Source organism: Erpetoichthys calabaricus, chromosome 16 (assembly GCF_900747795.2).
Source record: "Erpetoichthys calabaricus chromosome 16, fErpCal1.3, whole genome shotgun sequence".
NCBI classification, from domain to species: domain Eukaryota; kingdom Metazoa; phylum Chordata; class Cladistia; order Polypteriformes; family Polypteridae; genus Erpetoichthys; species Erpetoichthys calabaricus.
The window spans coordinates 56350769-56374455 of record NC_041409.2 but is presented as its reverse complement, the minus strand read 5'-3'; the positions used below and the strand labels follow the sequence as shown (position 1 = coordinate 56374455).

Here is a 23687-nt window from a genome sequence, read left to right as displayed (position 1 = left end):
CTCAAAGCCGCAACATTGACAAAAGTACCACCACCGCAAAAACCAAGAATATTGTAGTTGGCATTTATTAAACATTCATTCAGTACAGTCCACGTTAGGTGTTGTTGAGAGACCCCAAGTTAATCTCGCCAGCGTGAATGCTGCTGTAACAGGAAGGACACACTGTCTCTATGTCTGTCTGCTGCTTGCTGAGGTGCTTTCTGTGTGCTGGCTATCGTGTGTCCAGGATTCGGCAGTGCTGGGTTTCTCAATGGCAACATGTCAAGTTTTGTTTTTAATAACTTCTGTAATTAAAGTTGTGTTGGTACCATAAACCAATCAGCGTTTAACTAGGAACCCTTAATCCCACCTGCCACTCCCATACCCAAAGGTGCTGGAAATCTCTGCAAACAAACGACATTCACTTTCACTGTGATTCTCCTAGCAGAGCCCCAGACATACTTCCATACAAGAATTTATAACAAAATAGAAAAAGCAAGGAATTCATCAAAAGTAGAAATAAAATACTGTATAAGTAAAATATTTCATAAACTTGTTATGCATACAAGTGCAAAACTTACTGAATATACAGAACTAAACTTCACTGCTGCCTACAGTTGCCCTCCAGGAACTCAGGGTGACACTCCTGTTTAAAGTGGGTGTTAATTGGGATTGTCAGGTTTTTAGGGTTATTTTCCTTTGTTGATTTATTATTAATTAATGATGGTTACTGCACCATTTGTATTGTCATGTTTACTGATAATTTCTACTCTGGTAAGGGTTGAAAGAAAAAAAGGTCAAGGGCAGCACAAGGAAATGGACGAAGCTTGTGTGCATCTGACTGGCCTTTTGTGTTCTGCATTATTGTTTAATGGTACTGGATATTACTGTATTCATTATCATATGATAGGTACTGTGATGTATGTCAGTATGATATCCACAGCAATTTGTAATTGTGCATAAATTAATGCTCAGTATAAAAAAAAAATTTGGTCAGTTTTTTGGTCACGATGGTACTAAATCAACTTCACCTGTGCTGAGGAGGAGACATACTGATGTGCTGACGTCACCTCTGCTTGCGGGTGAGAAGCAGCTGGCAGTTGCTGAGTTTTTGTGTTGTTTGTGCTGTGAGAGTTAATTTAAAAAATACATTTTGCCATTTTTTAAAGCTTTTTTCCTCCCACACAAAAACGGCGATTCCTTAGATAAAAAAAAAGGGGGGGGGGGTGTAGGATGCAGCTGTCTGCAATGTAATAAAGGGGAAGGCTCAGTGGTGTGTAAGTAGGCGGCCAGCGTTAAGACACCCGGGCACAAAGGGCTGTAGGAGCAGAGATGGCAGTAGGAAGTTAGCTAACAGCAGGTATTCACTAATCTAGGGAGTTTAGGTCAGGCCAAGTTTAGAACTGAATCGACAGGCTAAGTGGCCCTTCCATTCCTATTCCTTTTCTGTAAATCTATTGCCAGGCATAACTAGGAATTAAAACTGATCAACTCAAACATTTAGCCCATTGTCTTTAGTGAAATTGGTTGTAGATAACACTATTGAGGAAATTAGCCTCTGAATTTTATAAGGCATCTCCAATAATAAAAATTAAGCTTTGTTTTTTTTTTTAATACAATCCATTTCTTACTTTTAGGCAGTTACTGTGTTCTAGTTACCAGACATTACTATGTAACAGCTAAGACACTGCACTCTAAAGAGCAAGTATGCTGGTTCAGTTCCTTCCTGCATGGCCCTTAACATGCCTGTGCTCCATCCTTGCAAAAATTCTTAAACAATGATACAATATTCTGATCTTGTGAGCTACCATGAATAAAAGCAACTTATATGATCAGATATTCTGGCAGTCACTTCTGTTGCATGTAATCTAGCTGTGTTTTATAATGAAAATAAAAATGCCCTAATTTGATGTCATTTTTTTATTTTTAGGTGAAATTTTGTCAAAGGTAAACGTGCATAGTCCTGTATTTGATTACGTTCCACCAGAACTCATCACGTTGTTCATCTCCAACATTGGTGGTAATGCACCATCATACATTTACAGGTTGATGAGTGAACTTTACCATCCAGAGGACCATGAACTTTAAAGTTGCCTGTGTAAATTATAAATAAATATTTACATTACTGAAAGACAACGGCTCTTCTGATATTTACTTACATTTTTGTATATGGGGATTTCAGTGAAGTCTTTAAAAATGTAACTTATAATTGCTTCAAAGTGTATAAATTAGTTTAGGTTATAACAATACCTTAAAGTTAAAAAAAAAAGAAAGAAAAAAAAAGTGTGTTCTTACTCAAAATTTTTTTCCATGTAGTAGCCATTCTTCATATTTTTGTCTCAGTTTTAGCAGGTTAGGCATTGGTTGATCCTAATAAAAAAAATATCAATAAGAAATTCTAAAACAAAGTACCAACTACTTAAGTAAAGCCGTAATTACACCTTTACATTTTTGCTACCAAGTGAGGAAAATTCGAAAGGTAAGATGGATCATTTGGAAAATGTTGCCCTGTGCAGAAAAGAATATCCATGATGATCTGTTTTTTTTCACCTTAACTGCTAAGGTCTACAAGTCATTGGTCTACCACCAATAACATGCTGTTAACAACCTTGACAGCTGGTAATACAATTTATAGTATTGCTGCTAAAAAACGTACATTACTGCTCAGCTCACCCTGTTCAAGCATTCAGAACGACTAAATGTATAACCAGCAGTAATTTCCCTATGCTGGGCATTCCCTAAGAGACTGTACAGCTTTTATCAAAAAAAAATATATATGAGAGAGAGAGAACTAAGGTTCAAAAATATAAAGGTGTAGTGGCTAATATCCTTGACTTTAAACCACAATTTCTTTGTCAGGTCCCTCACCTATCTCAATTTGTGACCCTGAGTAAGTCAGTTATTGTGTAAAATAAAACTGTAAGATGCACTGGGTAAAGGTGTCAGCTGAATTTATAACAATAATGATGAGTGGAGTCAAAATGCATGTGAATTGCATATGGGAATGCACAAATTTGCTTATTAGTCCACTGCATAGAAATTTCAAATACACAGCTAATGCTGAATTAAATATTACTGGATATGATCCTTATCACTGACTTGTTTATGTACAAAAGTACTAAAACAAATGTATACACAGCAGGAGTGTGTCTGAATAATATTTGGTGTGCACACAAAAGACATGTTTGGATAAACACATTCTTAAATATAGCATAAAACTACATGGGCAGCACAATGATTGGCACTGCTTCCTCACAGGTCCTGGGTTTGAACACTGCTTATGCAACATTTGCACATTCTCTGCACGAGTTTTCCTGGAGGCATTTTGTTTTTTTAGGCATGTTACATTACCCGGTGACTTTTAAGAGTGTATGTGTGTGTGTGTGTGTGTGTGTGTGTGTGTGTGCACACGCACAAGGGTGTCCTGCACTAAGTCCCATCCTAGGATGTTTTCTGCTTTGTGCCAAGCGTTGTAAGTATTCTGAACTAAACAGCTATTCCCTTTCATCCATCTGAGTTTTCTTATTTTTCAAGCACATGGTTTCAACCCAAGTGGGATTATGCTTGTGAAAGAAACTGTTTCTAACAATTTATATTTACAACACTAAGTCAAAAGATTTGACTTAATTGCACCAAAAACAGTAAAACACAGTTGATATCCTAAATTAGGACTGGAAAACACTGTCCTGAACCATAAATGCAGGTGTTCACTTGGGGGAAAAGTAAATTTAGACCTCTTTAAGGATTACAAATTTGATTATGTTGGATCCCCACTGGTTAATGTGCATACAAAGTATGGTTCATTAATCCATCACAAAAGTTTAGCTACAGTCTCTCACCTGTTCATCAGTCTCCAAGTGGTCAAGGTCTGCCAATGGAATAATGGAAGGTCTTCCATGAGCACACTGGAAGGGCAGCTGGCAGACTGAAAGGGATCTGATTAACTGACAGCACTCCTCTCTGGTCAATATATCATTAAATTTGACAGCACCTAGAAGGGCAATGATGCAAAAAAATGGATTTCATCTTTTGAACAATCATCTAAAAAACAGAATACAGTCATAAACTGACTTACTGCTCCAATTAGGACTGGCTGGTGACACAAGTGTACAGGTCATTGTAATTAAGGCTCTGTAGGCCTGGTATGGGCCAGAAGTGTGCACACTTCAACTGCAGTTATGGAGTAGCACAAAATAAACCGAGTCTCAGTGTGTCTGTGTAAGGAAAAGCAGTGCAGAGCAAATGCATGAGACGTGAATATGTGAAGCAGCTCCGAACAAAACACACCTTATAGGGCCCTCCCAAGACTCAGAAAACAAGACACCCTGTGAAATAACGTGTACAAGATTTTTTACTATTTATGAGGCATTTCTATCTTGTCAAGTGAAGAAAAAAGTAGAAATCATCCACACAGAAGGGATATATATATATATATATATATATATATATATAATATATATATACACACAGGTATATATTTTTTCCCTTTACTAAGTTTGTGGCCATTTGTTTGTTGCAGCATTAGTACTGGAAGGTAGACAACTGAAAATCTGCTACATCTACAGCACACCACCACTTCTCTCACTGCTTCTATGCAACGTGTTATCATTCTATGGCTGGCAGCGCTGCTCCAAGTACATGATAAACAAAAGGCGTATGGCCTTTGCAGCAGCTAGATTTAGCAGTGTTTAGAACATTTGTACCCTAATATTTTCCTATGGCTCTCAGCTGGTCTCAACTCGGTTGGCCATAAATCCTCGCATAACTGTATATACAACCACAATTACATATTAATTCATTAAAGCAATTCCCAAATCAACTTTTATCACAATAAAGAGACTTGTACTGAAGTATGTTTTTCAAGGTTTTTTTTAAATGAGAAGATGGACTATCTGAACTAATTAGGACTACCTGGAAATAAAATAAAATGAATCTTTTTCAGGTAATGAATACCAATTTTGCATTACCAGACATTTTTCTTTATCATGATGATAACAAAGTTTCATCCATTACCCACTATTCAATTGCAGGGTTACAAGAGCCAATGCCTATCCCAGGAACATGGGGCACAATGCATTTACCAATGACAGACAGGGTAGCACTGGCAAAATATTGTTTTAAATATGTCTTCTGTGCACCAATTCTATGTATTTATCTTTTTTCCACATTTCCTAATTTTTGATCAAATAAAATGTGTCTCTTACCATGGCAGGCTTGTGAAGCCAATACTTTTAGGACTGTCAAAGGCAGAGTTCCTCTCAACCGCCCAGTTGAGCGAATTAGCTGCAATTATTAAAGCATCCAATTAAATTTTGATTCCTTCAGCAATCTGCTAATTAAAATTCTAACTTCTTACGTTTTTAAATTAAGGAAAAATGTGTAGCTCTTATAAAATACATTGAAAAATTACTCTGTTATACAAATTATAACCAATGCTTACAAATAACTTACCTCTATCAGCTCTCTGACATATTCCTAAGAAAAAAAACAACAACATTAAAATTCAGGTATCTATATGGTGACTTTTTTTTTCTTTAGTTAAGTAGTAACAGGTTCTGCCAAGTTCTGGTAATTAGCCACAGTAGTTTTGAAAAATCCATCATCCTTAATCATACCTTAATCCAAATTTTCTGTCATGGGAATGCTTGTCCTGGTAATAAAGGGCACAAACTAGAAACCACCATTGAAAAGTTCATCTGCCTGTCGGGGGCCACAAGTTCACACACACAAAGTCAATTAAACAAGCAACATGTGTTTGAGCTGTGGGAGGATAATCATAATCCTAAAAAAATCTAATATGAACACAGAGAAAATGGCAACTCCACTCAGTAACTGAAAGTGGAACTAAAAGCTATGAGAGAGCAGCTATACCCATCATTTATCTGTACAGCTAATTAAATTGTTTCAAACAATCTACAATTATAAACATGAAAAAGGGACTTAAAGAGCATATTAATGCAAACACCAGTATTTAGTATATATAAAGTATAAAACTTTGCCAACATTTACAAGCTTAAAATGATGTATCAAGGTAAACAAATGGAAAAAGAAAAAAGCAATGCTTAAAAAAAATAACAAAACCAAGCTAACATAAATTGCCACTAACATAATAGTTGAGGAATGGCCAGTTGACAACAGGGGAGAAAAAAAAAAACCCCAGTCACCAGCAGCATTGTCCTACACACAGTGAGACTAACCAACACCAAATGGCCACACACACCCCAGTAATCACTGAACCGTTAGGATCTTAAACACCTTTCTCACCACACCCCACCAGACAATATGTAACTTTTATGAAGGCAAACATTGAAACACTGCTAAAAATAAAATGCAAGCATTACATCTTTCACATGTTAAATAAACAATTTAAACTAAAATTAATCACAGGTACGTACAGTATGTCTGCCTTATGCTTACACGTTCTATATGCTTTGATAACAATATGGTACCTCATGCAGTTGGAAAAGGCAAAAGAATGACACAAAAATCCACCACTGACTGAGAAACACATGCACTTGTTGCTGACGAACTGCTCAGAGTGACACTTCCTCACCCAGTGGCTACACTCCCCAAGACAGCATGGCTGAGACGTGTGCTTAGAATGCAGTGGGCCCTACTGCTCAGCCAAACAACCATCTGCAGATCCAGCTGCTTACCAGTGAAGGACATTGTGTAGCTATGCATACATTCAGAACACAAAATTACTGAAATTGTGACAGAGTACGCATTGTATAGTACTATGCCACAGTGTGACGGCTCCTAAATGCTTATAAAAAAGGGAAACTGCTCGATCAAAAGTACTGAGATTCAGTTGAAAAGAAACATTTGTTTACAACACAACTGAAAAGCAGCCAGATACAGGCAGAAGCACAAGCATAGGTGTCCTCACTTCCACTAATGACTTTGTGATGGTCCGTCTTCCTCTACGGAGCTCATTGGCTTCTCTTTCAATGAAGCACACAGGTACTTTTCCTACAAATATTCTTGAGCTTCCAGTCTTAGCAAAGGACACATCCAACCCTATGAGTTTTAGAAAGGAATGGCATGACCTATCCAAAAAAAAAAAAAAAAAAAATTGGCTGTTATGTAGTCTTTAAAACAACAACAACAACCACATTTATTTATATAGCACATTTTCATACAAAAAGTAGCTCAAAGTGCTTTACATAATGAAGAAAAGAAAAATAAAAGACAAAGTAAGAAATTAAAATAAGACAACATTAGTTAACATAGAAAAGGAGTAAGGTCCGACGGCCAGGGTGGACAGAAAAAACAAAAAAAAACTCCAGAAGGCTGGAGTTAAAACATAAACATAATTTTAATTAGATAAGTTTTAAAAATCACAAATGCACAGTAATAATTTTAATGTGTTCACAACTTGAAAATTGATTGTTAGAAAAGCTAGGATTTGTGGCACATTTATTATCAGTGTGTAAAGTCTTTTGTAGTTTAAATACAAACTTCCTGGAAGCATTATCAAATCATTTTATTTACTTAGAATAATTTAATGGGAAACTTACTTTCACTGAGCAGTGATACAAAGTCATGTGTGACATTATCTTTTGTTCTTATAAAACTGAAGGTAACAAAACGTGCCTAAACCACCAAACTTAGAAAATGCTTCATTTATGTCTAAATTTGAAGTAAGCTTTAAAAACCCTAATGAAAAGAGTACCCTAGTAAAATTTAAATCCACATAAATATTTTTGTAAATTGAGAACGATCCACAAATTTTATGAATATGAAGAAAATTGTAATGGACAAGCATATGGATATTTTAATGGAAAGAGAAGATGACAGCCTGGCTACCATGCCAATGAAAAAACCCGCTGCACAGGGCTTACCTCAGAAGTCTGAGATCCTCTTCAAATAAATCAAGTTCTAACGGGGGATACACACTTGACGTGCAAAGTGTTTTTTGTCCTGAGGCATCTGTATGAGCTTCATATGAATCTAAAAGTAACAAGTCAGCTGTTTCAATTCTTACTGAATTTATACTGAATTATATACCGAAATACTTAAAATATATGGCTGATATCTACTGAATTTGACCATATTACTGCCTAGGGAGATAAGTTACATCATCCTAATTAATGTTTACTAACTGAGGAACTGAAATGATTTACTTAGTACTAATATTCCATGAGTTAATCTTTGTGACCCTGGAATCCTGGTGACTTATTTAGGAGGATATCATGACAAACAAACTTTAATTAGCATAATCCATTTGTGGACAAAACAAACTGGTCCTGCTCAATTCAAATATCAATGCCTTTATATGAAAATCTGCAGTACAATTTAGCAGATCCGATCATTTAACTGCCACCTACAAGCCAGTGGCAGCAGCTCTCTTATTCAAGCCAGATGTTTTTATTTGTGGGTGGTTTTTTTATACATGATATTTATATTTATCCTGACCTTTGGTCACTGAGCAATTTACTTCAATTTGCACTATGTGTATATTTGTATGTGATAAAGAAACTTAATTTTTACTTGATTACTGTAGAAGTGCTCCAGAATATACTCTAAATCCACCTAAGGGCGAATACAATACCTGCAATTAGCGTTTCCAGGCGAATCCGCTCATCTGCAGCATGCTGGTCCACTAACACCAACAAGTTTGCCTCTGAAAGAAAAGCCAGCATAGCAGCAATTACAGCCTCTGGATTGTCTCTAAATTTCTACTATTAATGATGTTAGATTTTCACTATATGAATGGTACTTCAGGTTCCAGTTACAGAAGACAAATATTTAGGAGTAGAGATTTAAAGGCAGTTCAAGAACCTAGTCAAGTAATTCACTCCTGAAAGCCTTCTGACTCCCAAACAAATTTTACAATTGCTTGGCACAAACATTTTTCCCTATTTCAGCCTTCTAAGGATACTACTGGTTCAGCTTAATTTTGTTTCCGCCATTTTGCTCAGCTTCCTCTTTCTTTGTTACACAGGTAAATGGAACAACTCACACACACTAGAAGATAGCTGCTACATCCTTGTAATTAAAAGTTAAGGTGGTAGATCCATCACGCAAGAATGCCCCCTAGGTGATTCCCCTTGGCTGCACACCAGGAACAGCACCCACTAGTATGGGACCCAGAGCCAGACTCTCTTTATGCTGTCACATTTGTGTACTATGATGCAGTCAACATTGTATTTTTAAATTTATCGAGTTTTCAGTAGATTTGTATGTTTTAGGCATTCCTGCATAGAATTAGACCAATTTTACATTGTTGTGTGTGTGTCAGGATATAAAGTCTGCAGGCACAATAAATAAACATTCAGTTCAGCTCGGGTTTAGCACAGTTCTTAGCTATGAAAAAGGCCAGAAACCTATTGCTTTGAGCAAAATAGCTGAAGTCCTCTGTTAAACATTTAAAAAGAAAGCTTTCTCGTGTATGGATGTTAATAACACAGAACTTAATAGACATTCATGAGTGCCCCTGTCAACAAAAAACATCACACATTGTATTTTTAGGGTTATTAATTACAGTGAGTGATCATATTATAAAGTACAGTTAGACTACACTAGTCTAATATTTAGCAGCACAGTTTGTTTGAGAATGCCTTTTGTTTTGTTTTGTTTGCAGGCAAATACTTAGTTGTCTATACAGTAGACGAACAGCACACTCTCGTTGATACAGTGTAGATTTTGACATTATTCGATAAGCAAAGGTATTTAAGCCTTCACGCATTTGTTTTGCTTTCTTCTAAAACAACTGAAAAATTGAAATGACTTTTCTCAGAAAATCTCATAATTGATGTGTATTACTTGTGCTTGTGTGAAAACTACATGTGTTATTAATATGGCATTGAATATTTGTGCTTTGTATTATATGGCAGTTCTTGCTTGTTCGTGGGTGGAGGCAGAATATGCATTACTAAAAGAACAGAGATCATTGCTATTCACAATTCACTGAATAACTATTACTTGCTTGATTTTTCATTTTTTAATCTCCAAAACAACACAGATATGTTAATGTAGCCCTGCACTTTATTTTACAAGATGCCTCTGAACAAGTGAACCTAAGAAGTGCCTTTAGGACCTCTAAGCATAGCAAAGTGTACACAGTAATTTCATCACCACTCAACATTAAGGATGCTGTGGCAGCAGTTTCCTACGCTGTACATTCCAAATTACCAGACGTGTTTAATATACGTGGATTTGGATCAAATACATTTTCAATTAATGCTGATCATACCTAATGGCTTCATATATTTACTACAATAATTCACTGTTCAAGTAAGATAAAAAATGAAGTACTGATTGATCAGGTCTACAAAAAATATGATTCAGCTCTTCTATCCAAAATATTATTTATGACTCAACCAAGACGCAATGTGAATTCCTAACGTTAATGACACTAATGGCTGCAAATTGCAGTCACTAGAATATTATAAACGTGTTAATGCATAAGGTATGCAGGCATGTATGTATGCATGTAAGCAGGGTGCCTTTCTGCACTTCATACTCCTGTTCTAAACTTCACCCCTATTGTAATCTTACTTTAAGTGGCAAAATCAAACCGTCTCTCTTTCATAGCCAAACTACAAGGACATTTTATTTTTAAACATTTATTTTCTATATGTACATTTTTATATTTATATTTAGCACTACTGTCTCTTCCAGATTTTGATTCTAAGTGCTTCCACAGAACAGGCTCAAAGACAAAAAAAATGGGAGGTACATGCATATTGCATCATATTTGAAAAAAATGGTGGAGAAAATTATTGCAATAGATACACAGGCAATTTATTTTATCTATAAAATCTCTAAGTTAAAAAGCAAAGCTCATCAGTCAATTTTCATTCAATAGTATCTCACTGCAAACCAGTTAGACTGTGTTTATGAAAAGCTATGAGAAAAAAAGCACCTCATAACTGTAAAGTATAAATAGAAAACCTGTTTTAAAAATGAATGACAGAAAAATGAATGTGACACTGAAAGTTTTATTTTAATTTACTAAGTTTACCTGTGTCTGAATCCAAACCAGTTCTGGTATTGAAAAGGCAGGCGATGAACTTACTATCCACTTGATGTACAACCTAAAAAAAGCAGAACAAGTGTGGCTATGCACTTTGCCACTTTCTCGTTAATAAAAAACAGAATACAAACTGTTTTGTCAGGGCCTTTACCTTCACAGAAGTCATCATTTGCTTGGTAAAACGGTAAGGGAAGAGAAAGTTATGGATCTTAACTGCCAGACCAGATGCCTGTCCACAACTGACATCTACGGCAACCTTGAACAACAAAATCATTTATAAAGTAACACAGATATTTTATGCCTCAAGTACATAATGGACCACATTCTTAATGGTAACATGTCTTATCACTGGACACACACACACCCCGTCACTTTTTTGAATTTCACCACAAAATGCTTGATTGATTAAGCCCTCAGAATTGATTGAATTGACTGAATTGATTTAAAAAGCTTGATTGATTAAGCTAAGGTAGTAGAATTGACAGTATTTGCACTTGCATGTGAAAGGCTCAATGCTGCACTGGTTATTGCTGCTGCCTCACAGATCCAGCATCCTGAGTTCAAATTCCACGCCCAGTTATTGTACACATGGTTTTCATTCATATCCCTATGCCCACCTTTCATTGTGAAAGTGATAGAGTAAATTAAGTAATTTATTTTAAGTGACAACCCAATTATATTTAAATTAAAAAAACTCCAACACTGATCATAGCGCTATATCTATGTAAATATTTTGTTTGAAGATCACAGAGTTATGGATAGCACAGTTACACTTATAGTTCTTGATTCCAGTCCTAGCACAGACACTCTCTATATGTGTTGATTAGGTTACATCAGCTTAGTGTGAGTTATCATGGTTATGTCAGCAGGCCCAGTGATTAACTGGTTGGTTTGTACCTTTCAACTGATGCTACATGGATATATTATAGACTCAAGTGACTCTAGAATGTAATATATATTATCATAAAATGAACAAATTATTCAATGAGTCAGTGCTCATCAATAAAGACAGCTAAGAAATACAACACAATTTGCTAACAGCATAAAATATAAAAGCATCAGAAAACACATTTTTTAAACTGCCAATAATAGCTCAAAAAGTACAATAAAATAGTAGTATTAGCAATAAATGCACAAAAACCGACAATGGCACTGTTTTTTGAAAGAGAAATTTTATGTGGTGTTCATTAAATTATTAAGGAAATAATGTGCACTCAAGAAAATGATCAGCAATTGCATAGGGTATAGAAAGTAAATGTAAAACCTTAAAAGTTATAAATAAAAGCTCAAATAAAATTCAGACAATGCACAACAAGTGATATAAAAGACTGGAGCATTACAATTTCATGAGGTACATTAGAATAAATCTGTATTATTTCAAGTTTTACCTCAGGGTGCCTAGGAAACACAGGATTCTCCCATTCAGACAATAGAGCATGGATAGAATCTGGATGATCTGCCTTAGCTTTATCAGAAAATTACAAGAACAAACCATATTAAGTGTGTACATTACATAAAATTAAAATAAACAGTCATACTGTTTGTTGCCTCACCTCTGCTATCTTCTTCACATATAGCTCTCTCTGGACCTTCTTTGGGAAGAAAAGGAATTATAATATCTGTTTGGAAAGGATAGCACTCATACTGGATGCCTACAGTGAAAACAAAACATGATAAACAAGATGCATGTTACAGAACTGGTGTCTGTTTCTAGACTTAAAATAATAATGCATACTTCTTAGAATCAATACAGCCTTTAAAAAATCCAAAACTGTATTAGTGCCACATGAATTACTGATTATGCAAGATTTTTTCTTTTACACAAATTTTAAATCAGCTTTGTAATAACTGTTTTGTCCACAAATTACTTTGTCATGTTTGTGACATTTACTTTTGTGAAATTTATGTCTGCATCATTTAATGAGGAGAAATTATCTGGTTTCTTACACTTACTAAGAAGTAAAATTAAATGGATAAGTCAAATTAATTAAAATATCAAATGTTAGACTACTGATGGTTTTATTTTCCAAATTTCTCTCTCATTCTTTAATGCTATACATGTATAAACAAATTTATCAATTGAAGATTAGTCCATTATTTCTCCTTTAAATCAGCTTATGTTGTGTCATTGTCAAGGTGCCTCTCATAAGTGGTCCAACTTAATTATTACTAATGCCTGTGTACTAATGCAATATTAGCCACAGAACTGGACTTATCTTAATTGCTGTAGTTACTCATAAGTGGAGATGGTATTCTAGATTCACTTTCATATAACTGAAACATGCGTTTTCACTTTGTTGTCACATTTTAGTTGATACACTAATGAACACTGCATTGCCTTCAGAAAAACCCTGGGAATGACACAAATTTGGCATTTTCCAATTAATTTCCAGAAATAAATTAAGCTACTTTAGCTACCCTGCTAAATATGCACTGGGGCAATTTCGAGCTTAAGTGTTAACATATCACTATAGAGGTCTGCGTCATGCCTCATGTATGTGCTATGCCACACAAAGGTGTGGCCATTATGGAGGTTTTGAAATACTAATTAAATAAATTTAATTTTGCAGGGAACATATGGAGTAGCTCATGTCATCACCCTTTTACACTACCCACTTGGTTTGGAACTTTCCTTGATTTTTACTTATTACGACTCTAGCTGGTATTGCTTGTATGGAGTTTCCTCTACAAACTTTGGTTTTCTCTCACATTGCAACAACACACAGGTTAGATTATCTGATGACACTAAATTAGCCTCCTATGACAGAGTAAATGTTGATGTGGCATCCCAAATCCATGCCCATAAATGATAAAGCAGTTAGAAAATGGATGCATTGTTGGGTGGACAACTTAAGCCATGTCCATTACAATCAGACTATGAAAACAAAGCCGGTGTGTGTTTATTAAGGATATAAATGGTCCTGTATTAAAAATGACAAGATTTGGTTTTCAAAAAGATACAATAACATAGCACATCTATAATAAGATTCAGGAGACACAACATGGTGCTCCAAACAGATGCAACTCCTCAAAATGGCTTTCTCCATGTTCCATGACAATTTAAAGTCCTATATATTTCACTAAAACTCTAGTCTATGCTGTGTGTAACATATATAGTTGAAAGCCTGAATACTCAGCTATTCAGACAAATGAGAACCCACTGCCAATTGGACATTCATTTAGCACTCTGGAACTGATTACCCACCTGCATTTTCCTATAATACACATTGCTAAACTCCCATTAGTCAGATCTACTTGACTGTTGCTTTCAAATAAAACATTCAGATCAAAAGCAAGTGAACATCTCACAAAATTATCTCTCTATTATTAAAAAAAAAATCCTGGGAGAGAAAGACTAGGAAGACGAGCATGGAAGACACTTAAAAGACTCGTGAGACGAAAGAGATTGACCCAGGACCATCTCGCGGGGACGTAGAACATGAGATTCTTGCAAGTCACACCCTACTTACAACCAATATCAAATAAGACCACGGGCAGCAAAACACTCAGTCGTGTCAAGGCGTTGAGCACACACAGATCCAGGGCTCACAGCGCATATAAAGCGTATAAGGACAATACGTTATAGATAAAACATCGACAACTAAGCAAAGAAGAAAGAGCAGTGCGGAGAAAAGAAACTCAAAAGCGTTGGGAGAGAAAAAAATGCAAAAAAGATAAAGAATAATCTAGGTGCAAATTCAGAAAATAAGGAAAGTAATAATCAGCCCGGAACAAGTGGAACTGAAAAAAAGCATGTCAAATCAGGCTCAGAATTAAAAGACAAAGAGTAAAAGACAAAGTAGAACTTCATAAAGACGTTCAAAAACGTTGGCGCTATACACATGCAGAGCAGGTTAGAGATTATGAAAGCAGTGGAATTCAAAAGGCTCAGAAAAAACGATGGCACTATACACATGCAGAGAAAGGTAAAGATTATGAAGCAGTAAAATTCGAAAGTATTGTAACGTTCCTTCCAGGTTGAAGCCTTTTTTTTTTGGAGTGACTGTTAGGTTCGATTGAGGGAGGGCGGAATATAGCACGGAAGACTGACAGCGGGGTATTGTGGAAGAAAATTTTGAATAGAGACACCCCCCATTGGAATGCCCTGATTTAGGCAATAAAACACAGGCAGGAGAAAGCGTCAATCGTTATTCTTTATCTAAATCTCCGAAGAGGCAAAAAGCATCATATCAGTGTTTTTGCAAAGAAAAAAGTGTCCTCTGTGCTATATTTATACAATCCATTGATTAGGTCACTACAAGGGGGCTCCGCCCCCTGCTCGCTTCGCTTGCCTACCCCCGGCGTTTTGAACCTGTGCCCGCTGGGCAGCCACGTGTGAGGATGACGCACGTTTAATATGGAGCGTTCGCCCGTGTCACTCTGGGGCCCCCCACTGTTAAAATGGATCTCCGTCCATACTATTATGCGGTACATTGTGGAGTACGGGTCCGCCTGCGCTGTGTGGTGTGGACGTTTAACTGTCGGTGTGCATGTGTTTTGTGCCTAGGTTTTCATCATCTGTAACTCGCTCTCCATGTGTTTGTCCCCGTTCTTTAATCCCTTTATAAAGTTTTACTTCATTTCCAGCAGCTCCGTGTATGACTATATGTGAATGTGTGCTTTTCTACTTTTATTTTTCTATTTTTATTTATTGATCACTTTCCAGACAGAAGAGCAGTTTCAGCGACAGACTGCTGTCACTGTCCTGCTCCACAGACAGATTGAGGAGATCGTTCCTCTCCCAAACTATGTGACTCTTCAATTCCATGGTGGGGGGTAAACGTTAACATTTAATATGATTATACAAAGTTATTGTCTGTTTTTCACCTGCATTATTATCTTTCTTTAATTTAATATTATTTATTGTATCAGTATGCTGCTGCTGGAGAATGTGAATTTTCCATTGGGATTAATAAAGTATCTATCTATCTATCTATGTATCTACTCTGTGTTTTATTTCTGACCTCGCTTTATCCTGCTTGCGGCATGTCAGACGGTTCGCAGTCTTTCTCGTTTTACTCTGGGCAGGGTGGCTTTGTTCTGTAACCTGCTCTTTATGTGTTTGTCCCTCCTCTTTAACCTCTTTATGACGTTTTACTTTGTTTCCTAGTCTGACGGTTCGTAGTCTCTCCCGTTTTGCTCTGGTGCGGGGGTGGGGTGGGGGCTTTGTGTGGTGTATGTGTGCTTTTCTACTTTTATTTTTCTATTTTTATTTATTGATCACTTTCCAGACAGAAGAGCAGCTTCAGCGATAGACTGCTGTTACTGTCCTGCTCCACAGACAGATTGAGGAGATCGTTCCTCCCCCAAACTATGCGACTCTTCAATTCCACGCGGGGGGTAAACGTTAACATTTAACATTATTATACAAAGTTATTGTCTGTTTTTCACCTGCATTATTATCTTTCTTTAATTTAATATTATTTATTGTATCAGTATGCTGCTGCTGGAGAATGTGAATTTCCCACTGGGATTAATAAAGTATCTATCTATCTATCTATCTATCTACTCTGTGTTTTATTTCTGACCCCGCTTTATCCTGCTTGCGGCATGTCAGACGGTTCATAGTCTTTCTCGTTTTACTCTGGGCAGGGTGGCTTTGTTCTGTAACCTGCTCTATATGTGTTTGTCCCTGTTCTTTAACCTCTTTATGATGTTTTACTTTGCCTCCTACTGTGACGGTTCGTAGTCTCTCCCGCTTTGCTCTGGTGCGGGGGGGGGAGGGACTTTGTGTGGTGTATGTGTATGTGTGCTTTTTTACTTTAATTTTTCTATTATTATTTATTGATCACTTTTCAGACAGAAGAGCAGCTTCAGCGATAGAGTGCTGTCACTGTCCTGCTCCACAGACAGATTGAGGAGATCGTTCCTCCCCCAAACTATGCGACTCTTCAATTCCACGCGGGGGTGTAAACGTTAACATTTAACATTATTATACAAAGTTACTGTCTGTTTTTCACCTGCATTATTATCTTTCTTTAATTTAATATTATTTATTGTATCAGTATGCTGGTGCTGGAGAATGTGAATTTCCTCCTGACCTCGCTTTATCCTGCTTGCGGCATGTCAGACGGTTCGTAGTCTTTCTCGTTTTACTCTGGGCAGGGGGGCTAGGGGCACGTTGCCTCATTTTTTATTTCTGTTAGTGGAGGTGGGCTTTGTGTGTCGTGGTCTGAATTCTCATTTTTGTGTACGTCCCGTTTCGTGTGCTATGTCCATAGTCTGTCCCGTTTCGTGTGCAATGGGCTTTGTGTGGCGCTCGCGTCTGACTCCTTTTTTTTTGTGTGCTAGGGGTGCGTTGCCTCGTTTTTTATTTGTGTTAGTGGAGGGGGGCATTGTGTGTCGTGGGTCTGAATCCTCTTTTTTGTGTGCGTCCCGTTTCGTGTACTATGGGGTTCGTGTGGCGCTGTGTTGTCGCTTGCGTCTGACTCCTTTGTTTTTGGTGCGCTAGGGGCGCGTTGCCTCATTTCTTATTTCTGTTAGTGGAGGGGGGCTTTGTGTGTCATGGGTCTGAAGCCTCTTTTTTGTGTGTGTCCCGTTTCGTGTACTATGGGCTTCGTGTGGCGCCGTGTGCCATGGGTTTGTGTGGCGCCTGCGTCTGACTCCTTTTTTTTGTGTGCTATGGGCACGGCGCCTCATTTCTTATTTTCTGTTGCTTGGAGGGGGGCTTTGTGTGGCGCCTGCGCACTACGTCTTTTGCGTCCACGGCCCATGTTCCTATGTCCCTGCGTCCATATCCGGTTTACCATTCTCGTTTAGTAATATGGATATGGATTCTTTAAAAGGAATTCATTACAAATTCAGAACATGATTGGTTACACCTAGTTGCTAAAAGGACATGGCAGATGTTAATACCTTAGATGACCACAACTTGATTGATAGTCCTGTTTGTTTAGGATGCACGTGACTTTTTGAATGTATATTTTTCGTTTTCATTTTAGGAGATGTGTGAATTTCACAAAGAAGAGAAAAGAACAATGGCCTATATATATATATATATATATATATATATATATATACATATATATATATTATGATCCAGCTAGGTACAGAAACAGGATACCGTATTATAGAAGAAAGGTTATGCCAGAAATATTACATTTTTCTGTTAAGGGGTCAAATAAAATAACAAGAAATACATTTATCATAGTGAATAATAACAGTATCAGCTTTTAAGCATAAGCTCAGAAGGATACGAAACTCAGACACATGCCAGGTGTACACTGGACCAGGGTTCAAATTCAACTCTTACAGTATTGATTGATGCGGTAAGGGGGGGTTGGGGGGGGTCCCAGGACGGGAAGAGGGGGTTGGAGAGGTTGCTAGAAGGTTGTGTTTGGGGCTACGAAGTCGGCGTTCTTTTTCTTGATTGTTCAAGTAAGACTTTACTACGTCTGTCTGTTTCGTTTTTTTTGTTTTTTTTTACTTCTCTTTTCGAGCCGGACGGGGAGGTCGCTACAGTATCAAAAAAAGATAGTAAAGATCGCATTAGCACAAACAAAAGGAAATTATTACTCGAAAAAAGGGAAAGTAATCATCACAGACCAGGTGTAATTGAAAAAATAGCAGGACAAAGCGAGGTCAGAAATAGAAGACAAAGAGTAGAAAACAAAGTAAAACGTCATAAAGAGATTAAAAAACATGGGGGCCAAACACATGCAGAGTAGGTTATAGATAATGAAAACAGTGGAATTCAAAAGACTCAAAGAGCAAGATACACAATATGAAAGCAGAAAAAAATGAGTGTCAAAACAAAGAAAGTAAACATAGCATTAGCGCAAACAAAGAGAAATTATTACTCGGAGAAATAACGAAAAGGTGAATAGAGATCGAATATATGGACATAGGTGATATGTCTGAAGTATGTAAATATTGTAAGGCTTTGAAGTTTAAGTCAGAGAATTTCAAAAACAGGGTTTACCTCACATGCATTTATTGGTTACTTTACAAAAAAAATTATTAACTGCTCAAGATGTAGATCGTTTTGTCTGTGCTGATATTCCAAACAGAGAAACCTATCCTGAATTATGGTACAAAGTCATTAAACACATATCTCACGGACATCATTTAAAAGATTCAGCATGTTGGGACTCTAAAGATTCCAAATGTTGCTTTTAAAGAAGTTCTGAAATAAAACTGAAACTAATGAAATAGCAAAAATTCAAAGAAAAAAAAAATCTTAAGTGTATGTGGAAAACCAAACACGGGGGTTGGCGAGCGAAGCCCCCTAGTGTGTGTGTGTGTATATATATATATATATATATATATATATATATATTATATATATATATATTTATATTTAAATATGAGACATAATTCCTATCTACACTGTAGAACATTCTTAAAATAGCTTTGGCATATTCACAGTTGCAAGTTTGGACTTTGGGGTTAGTTCTGCGACAGGTTGTTCCAGAAGCATGTAAATAAAGTAATGAATCCCTGGATAAGCCTATTCACATGGGGTCAAATAAGAATCTCAAATAACCTAAAACATGTTTACAATGTAAAAGAAAAACCAGAGTATTCAGAGAAAAACCCTCATGCAGTGTGGCACTGCATGGGATTAAAGGGAGCAGCACTTTAACTAGGCCCAAGGAAAGGGAGAAGGTAAGATTCCCCAGGCTTGTAATTAAAATATTGTTCTTTATTTTGTCATTAATAAACTCCACAGTGGACCTTCCCTGCTTCGACTTGTGATAAACCCCACAGGGGCAACACCACTACCTGTGCTCTTCACCTGCCAAAAATCTTTTCCTCAAGCTTGTCGCTGGCTCGTGATGCTTCTAATTGTATCAAAATCGTAAGTTATCATTCAAACTACTCAACCTTCAACAAAACCTCTTTATCTAGCACAGGGTAATGGAGGCCATGCCTGTCCTAGCAGAACAGGGGACATTAAAACACTAGACAGGGTACCATTCCATCACAAAGCAGACTTACTCACACTACGCCATTTTAGGTTCACCGATTAATGTAACAAACAAATTTTGGGTTGTGGAAGGAAACCAAAACTACTTTGTGAAAACCTATGCACACGTAGACACAAAAATAGAGCTTCACACAGAGAAGAATCAAAAATAGGATTAAGCTACTACCCATTCCCAACAACTGCTTATTTCAAATAAAGAAATTTGCAAATACCTTTGTTGGACACAACATACACTTTGGTGGTTGTCAGGTCCTTTGAACATTCAAATTTAGCCTCTTCTATTGGTGCCTCATACTTGCTCAGCCCAGTGACCATGTTGATGTAAACCATCCTACCCAGCGATGTGTCCAAGTGCTCAATCCAGTCTGAGTTGGTTGTGCTTGATGTTGCCATTACTTCTGATTCACCTATCAAGGTATCCTTCAAATCATTACCAGATTCCTCCTTTTTATTCATACAAAACAAAACTCCCCTGATGTTCTCACAATTGTGGCTCTGTGTAGAGCCCTCTGTATCACTGGGAACAGAAATGTTTTTGCCATTATTCTCAGAGAAAAAACAGTCTTCTAAAACCGATAGTGGAGCATTCTGACAACCTTCATTAGCTGCAGCTTCTGGGATGTTTTGATTGGACCTTTGAGTAACATCCATTTGAGAATCAACTACTGAAGTAAACATTTTATCTGTCAAGCTGTTTGATGCAAGGGCTACTACAATGTCCTTGTTTTGTTGAGAAACAAAATGCTCTTGAGGAATGCTGCCAGTGGGGACATTATCAAGCCTCAAAGGCTGGTGTTTCTCAATTTCTGTCGCATCTGCTTTATTACTTCTTTTTAGTCTTGAGAGCTTTGCAGCTAGAGATCCTGTGCATCCTAACATGTCTATTTGAGTGTCTAGTACAGGCAACACAGCACAAGTAACAGAACCTATTTTCTCATGCTGATTCAAGCCTGTGAGGCAGCTAGTTACACCAGTTGCATCTGCTAATTTGCTGGCTCTCTTCCTATGAGGTGCATCACTGTTATTACCTTGATGATGAATCTGAAGTCCAGGTACAGGCATTTTTCCATAAAACATTTTAAATCTATCTAAAGAACCAGTTGTCACTGGCAAAGACAGCTTTGGGGGTCTTGTAATGTTACAACATTCTGATGCATCACTGGCTCCTCTAAGACATTTCATATTCGTATTAGCCTCTGCAGACAAATTTGCCAACGTTTTTTTTAACTCTGGATGGCTTACTTGACTGGCAGTTTTATTAATTATATCATCATTCTGACTGCAGTACTTTTGCCATTCAGAAAGGCTACTGTCCTTCAGTGGCTGCTTGGAACATGTTGAGCCACTCTTAGAAGGCAGCCTTTGCTCTTTCACACTGGTCTGTTTTGCTCTAAATATGTCCCAGGCAGGTGTTGGTCCCAGGCGATGATGCTTTTCCTGAGTGTCACAGACTATGCTGTCACTGCCTTCTGACATTTGACAATTTAGAATGTCTGTTGAACAAAGTCTAATGGTACTCTTTGCTTTGCTCGAGAGACAAGGATTGCTTGCCTCACACCAGACAATTTCACTCTCTATAGGTTGTTCAACGTCACAACAGAAATATTCTTTGGAAACGTCTGTATTTGCATCATCAGATTCGTTTACTTTTTTCTCACATAAGCCACTATTTTCAGCTACCCTTTTTTTAACGCTTTCGACAGTATCTAGTTGTTGTATTGTGTTAATCACTGGAATATTATTGCACATATTTGATTCATCATTCACATTTTCCAAAAGCCCCAAGTTGACACTTCCTTCTGAGACTTCTGCTGCTATATATGGTACAATCTGATTTTTGGTTGACTTTGTTTCTGAACTTTGTGTCTTTGACATGGTGTTGTCCTTGTCCATGTCCAATGTCAGGGCAGGACTGCACTCTGATTTTTTTCTAACAGGCACAGACATGCAACCATCTTGTGGACTCTCTGGTTTCAATGTTAACTGTGATGTTACATCAGTGGACTTTGGCAGAGGCCGTCTTACAGCTTTAGAGTCCAAGGATTTAATTTCATAACTTTTGCCTATTTCTGAAATTGCATTTCCTTTATCTGCCAGGTAAGCATGAAATGATGAACCAATGACATTACGTTTCTCATTGAACTCTGTAAGATCTGTGCTTGACAGTTCTGTTATTAGATTCTCCCTTGTTAAGAACCTTTTGACACCTTCCTCCAGGCATGCCATCACAGAATCCCAATCTCTAAACTCTATTAAAGTTTTTGCAGGCTCAAGGCATATATCATACTCCATACAGTGGCATTTAATGTTAATAATATAAACCCCAAACAGATCTGTACTGGCCTTGGATTTAGCACTTGCACCTTGTTTAGGGCTACCCTTTTGTCGGCATATTACACTCATTTTCTTTAATAAAAAATTGATTAGTTTATGAAGTTTTGTTTTTAAAACAAGTCTTCCATTTACAAACATAAACTGGATGCTGCTGTTGTAGTGCCCCTCTCGACCTATATGGCCAGTGACTTCGAACTGTTTAAAAACATGGTCCACCTCACCTAACTTCTGAGCCTTTGCCAAGCCATATATCTGTGTAAATCTGTGGTAAGTATCTCCTGACTTTGACAGCTGGACAACTGTAGCACCAGTGTCATTGTTCTTCAAAGAAAATGATACCAAAGGATGCATGAGCGAGATGGCCTCCATTTTCTGCCTCATCCGCTCACACTCTAAAACGGGATCTGTGTTTTTCCTTCGTACTGGCAGGTTGTAAAACAAATTCATTACTGTCACAGTAGTGCCAGAGCTTGGTCTGGTGTTCGGTGCTTCATAGACATCCAACGGCTTCCCATCCTTAAAAACTCTGACAAAAGTGCACGGAGATCTGCTGACCCTTGATGAAATTTCCACCACATTGGCAACACTTGTAATGCTAGCAATGGCTTCTCCCCGGAAACCATAACACTTCAGATTTTCAAGGTCTCTTAAGTTATTGCACTTACTTGTAAAGTACCTCTTGCCCACATTCTCCAGATCGCTTCTCTCCATTCCCTGGCCATTATCCACTACTTGAATTTTCCCTGCCTCAATATCCACCCTGACAGCCACGCAGGACGCTCCAGCATCGATGCTGTTCAGTAAGAGTTCCTCCAAGCACTGGGCCATTGAGCAGGTGGCAAGTCCTGAGCGCAGCAGCGCTTGAACATCTGCGGGCAGACACTTGATCATTGAGGCGCTGGGCACCGGAATCGAGCTTCTGCACGTTAACGCTAATTCTGCAAGCGATGCCTGCTGACATTGTTGATGTAAATACTAATTTAATAAGGCACACTTGATAAACCTACGGTGCAAACACCGCAAATGGAAATGCTGCCAGGTACAACATCAGCGAGAAGCTGTCTTATCAACCAGCGCCTCGAATTCTGCTTCTCTTCTCGGAGTTCTTGCTGTGTTCAATGTATGAATTCCAGACTGGAATAGCAGCAAGTATCAGAAATTTGTAATTAAAAAAAGAAGTGTGAAGAACAACAAAATCCGCAAAGGTGAGCTCTGTGGTGTTTTTTGAGAAGTAACCCGGCTAACGAGCAATCTCAAGTGAAGTCGTTTATACGGGGGTCTGTTTTCCTCCTTCAACGGCGATTTTTACATGTGTCTAAAATTTGTTTTACAAGATTTATACTTGAGTTGAAAAAGTCCCCAAATACATAAATAAATAAATAAAATGTTACTTGTTTGTCAACACGCGCCTGTTTAACCGTCTTTTAACCAGGACGAGTGTATCAGCAGTGGGCGGGATCGACG

At 37.5% G+C, this 23687-nt stretch overlaps 2 protein-coding genes across 4 annotated transcripts in view; one reads left to right on the top strand and one right to left on the bottom strand.

The window, feature by feature from the left end:
- eif2b2 (eukaryotic translation initiation factor 2B, subunit 2 beta) overlaps positions 1 to 2115 on the top strand; it is a 9211-nt gene extending 7096 nt beyond the window's left edge. The window contains exon 8 of the mRNA XM_028822213.2: positions 1910 to 2115. Coding sequence (XP_028678046.1) covers positions 1910 to 2067 — 158 coding nt within the window. The 3' untranslated portion in view covers positions 2068 to 2115. The remainder of the gene's footprint in view (positions 1 to 1909) is intronic.
- Positions 1 to 23687, bottom strand: part of mlh3 (mutL homolog 3 (E. coli)) — a 24052-nt gene extending 365 nt beyond the window's left edge. Inside the window, exons 1-12 of one of the 3 annotated variants that reach the window (XM_028822210.2) lie at positions 20102 to 23687; positions 12514 to 12612; positions 12349 to 12425; positions 11112 to 11216; positions 10949 to 11021; positions 8534 to 8605; positions 7824 to 7932; positions 6869 to 7028; positions 5431 to 5454; positions 5184 to 5262; positions 3819 to 3970; positions 2275 to 2349 (exon numbers count right to left, since the gene is read on the bottom strand). In XM_028822210.2, the coding sequence (XP_028678043.1) occupies positions 2275 to 2349; positions 3819 to 3970; positions 5184 to 5262; positions 5431 to 5454; positions 6869 to 7028; positions 7824 to 7932; positions 8534 to 8605; positions 10949 to 11021; positions 11112 to 11216; positions 12349 to 12425; positions 12514 to 12612; positions 20102 to 23114 (4038 nt within the window). In that variant the 5' untranslated portion in view covers positions 23115 to 23687. Of the gene's footprint in view, positions 1 to 47; positions 2350 to 3818; positions 3971 to 5183; positions 5263 to 5430; positions 5455 to 6868; positions 7029 to 7823; positions 7933 to 8533; positions 8606 to 10948; positions 11022 to 11111; positions 11217 to 12348; positions 12426 to 12513; positions 12613 to 20101 lie in introns of those variants that run through there. The other 2 variants (XM_051919883.1, XR_003718688.2) reach the window with 2 other exon arrangements.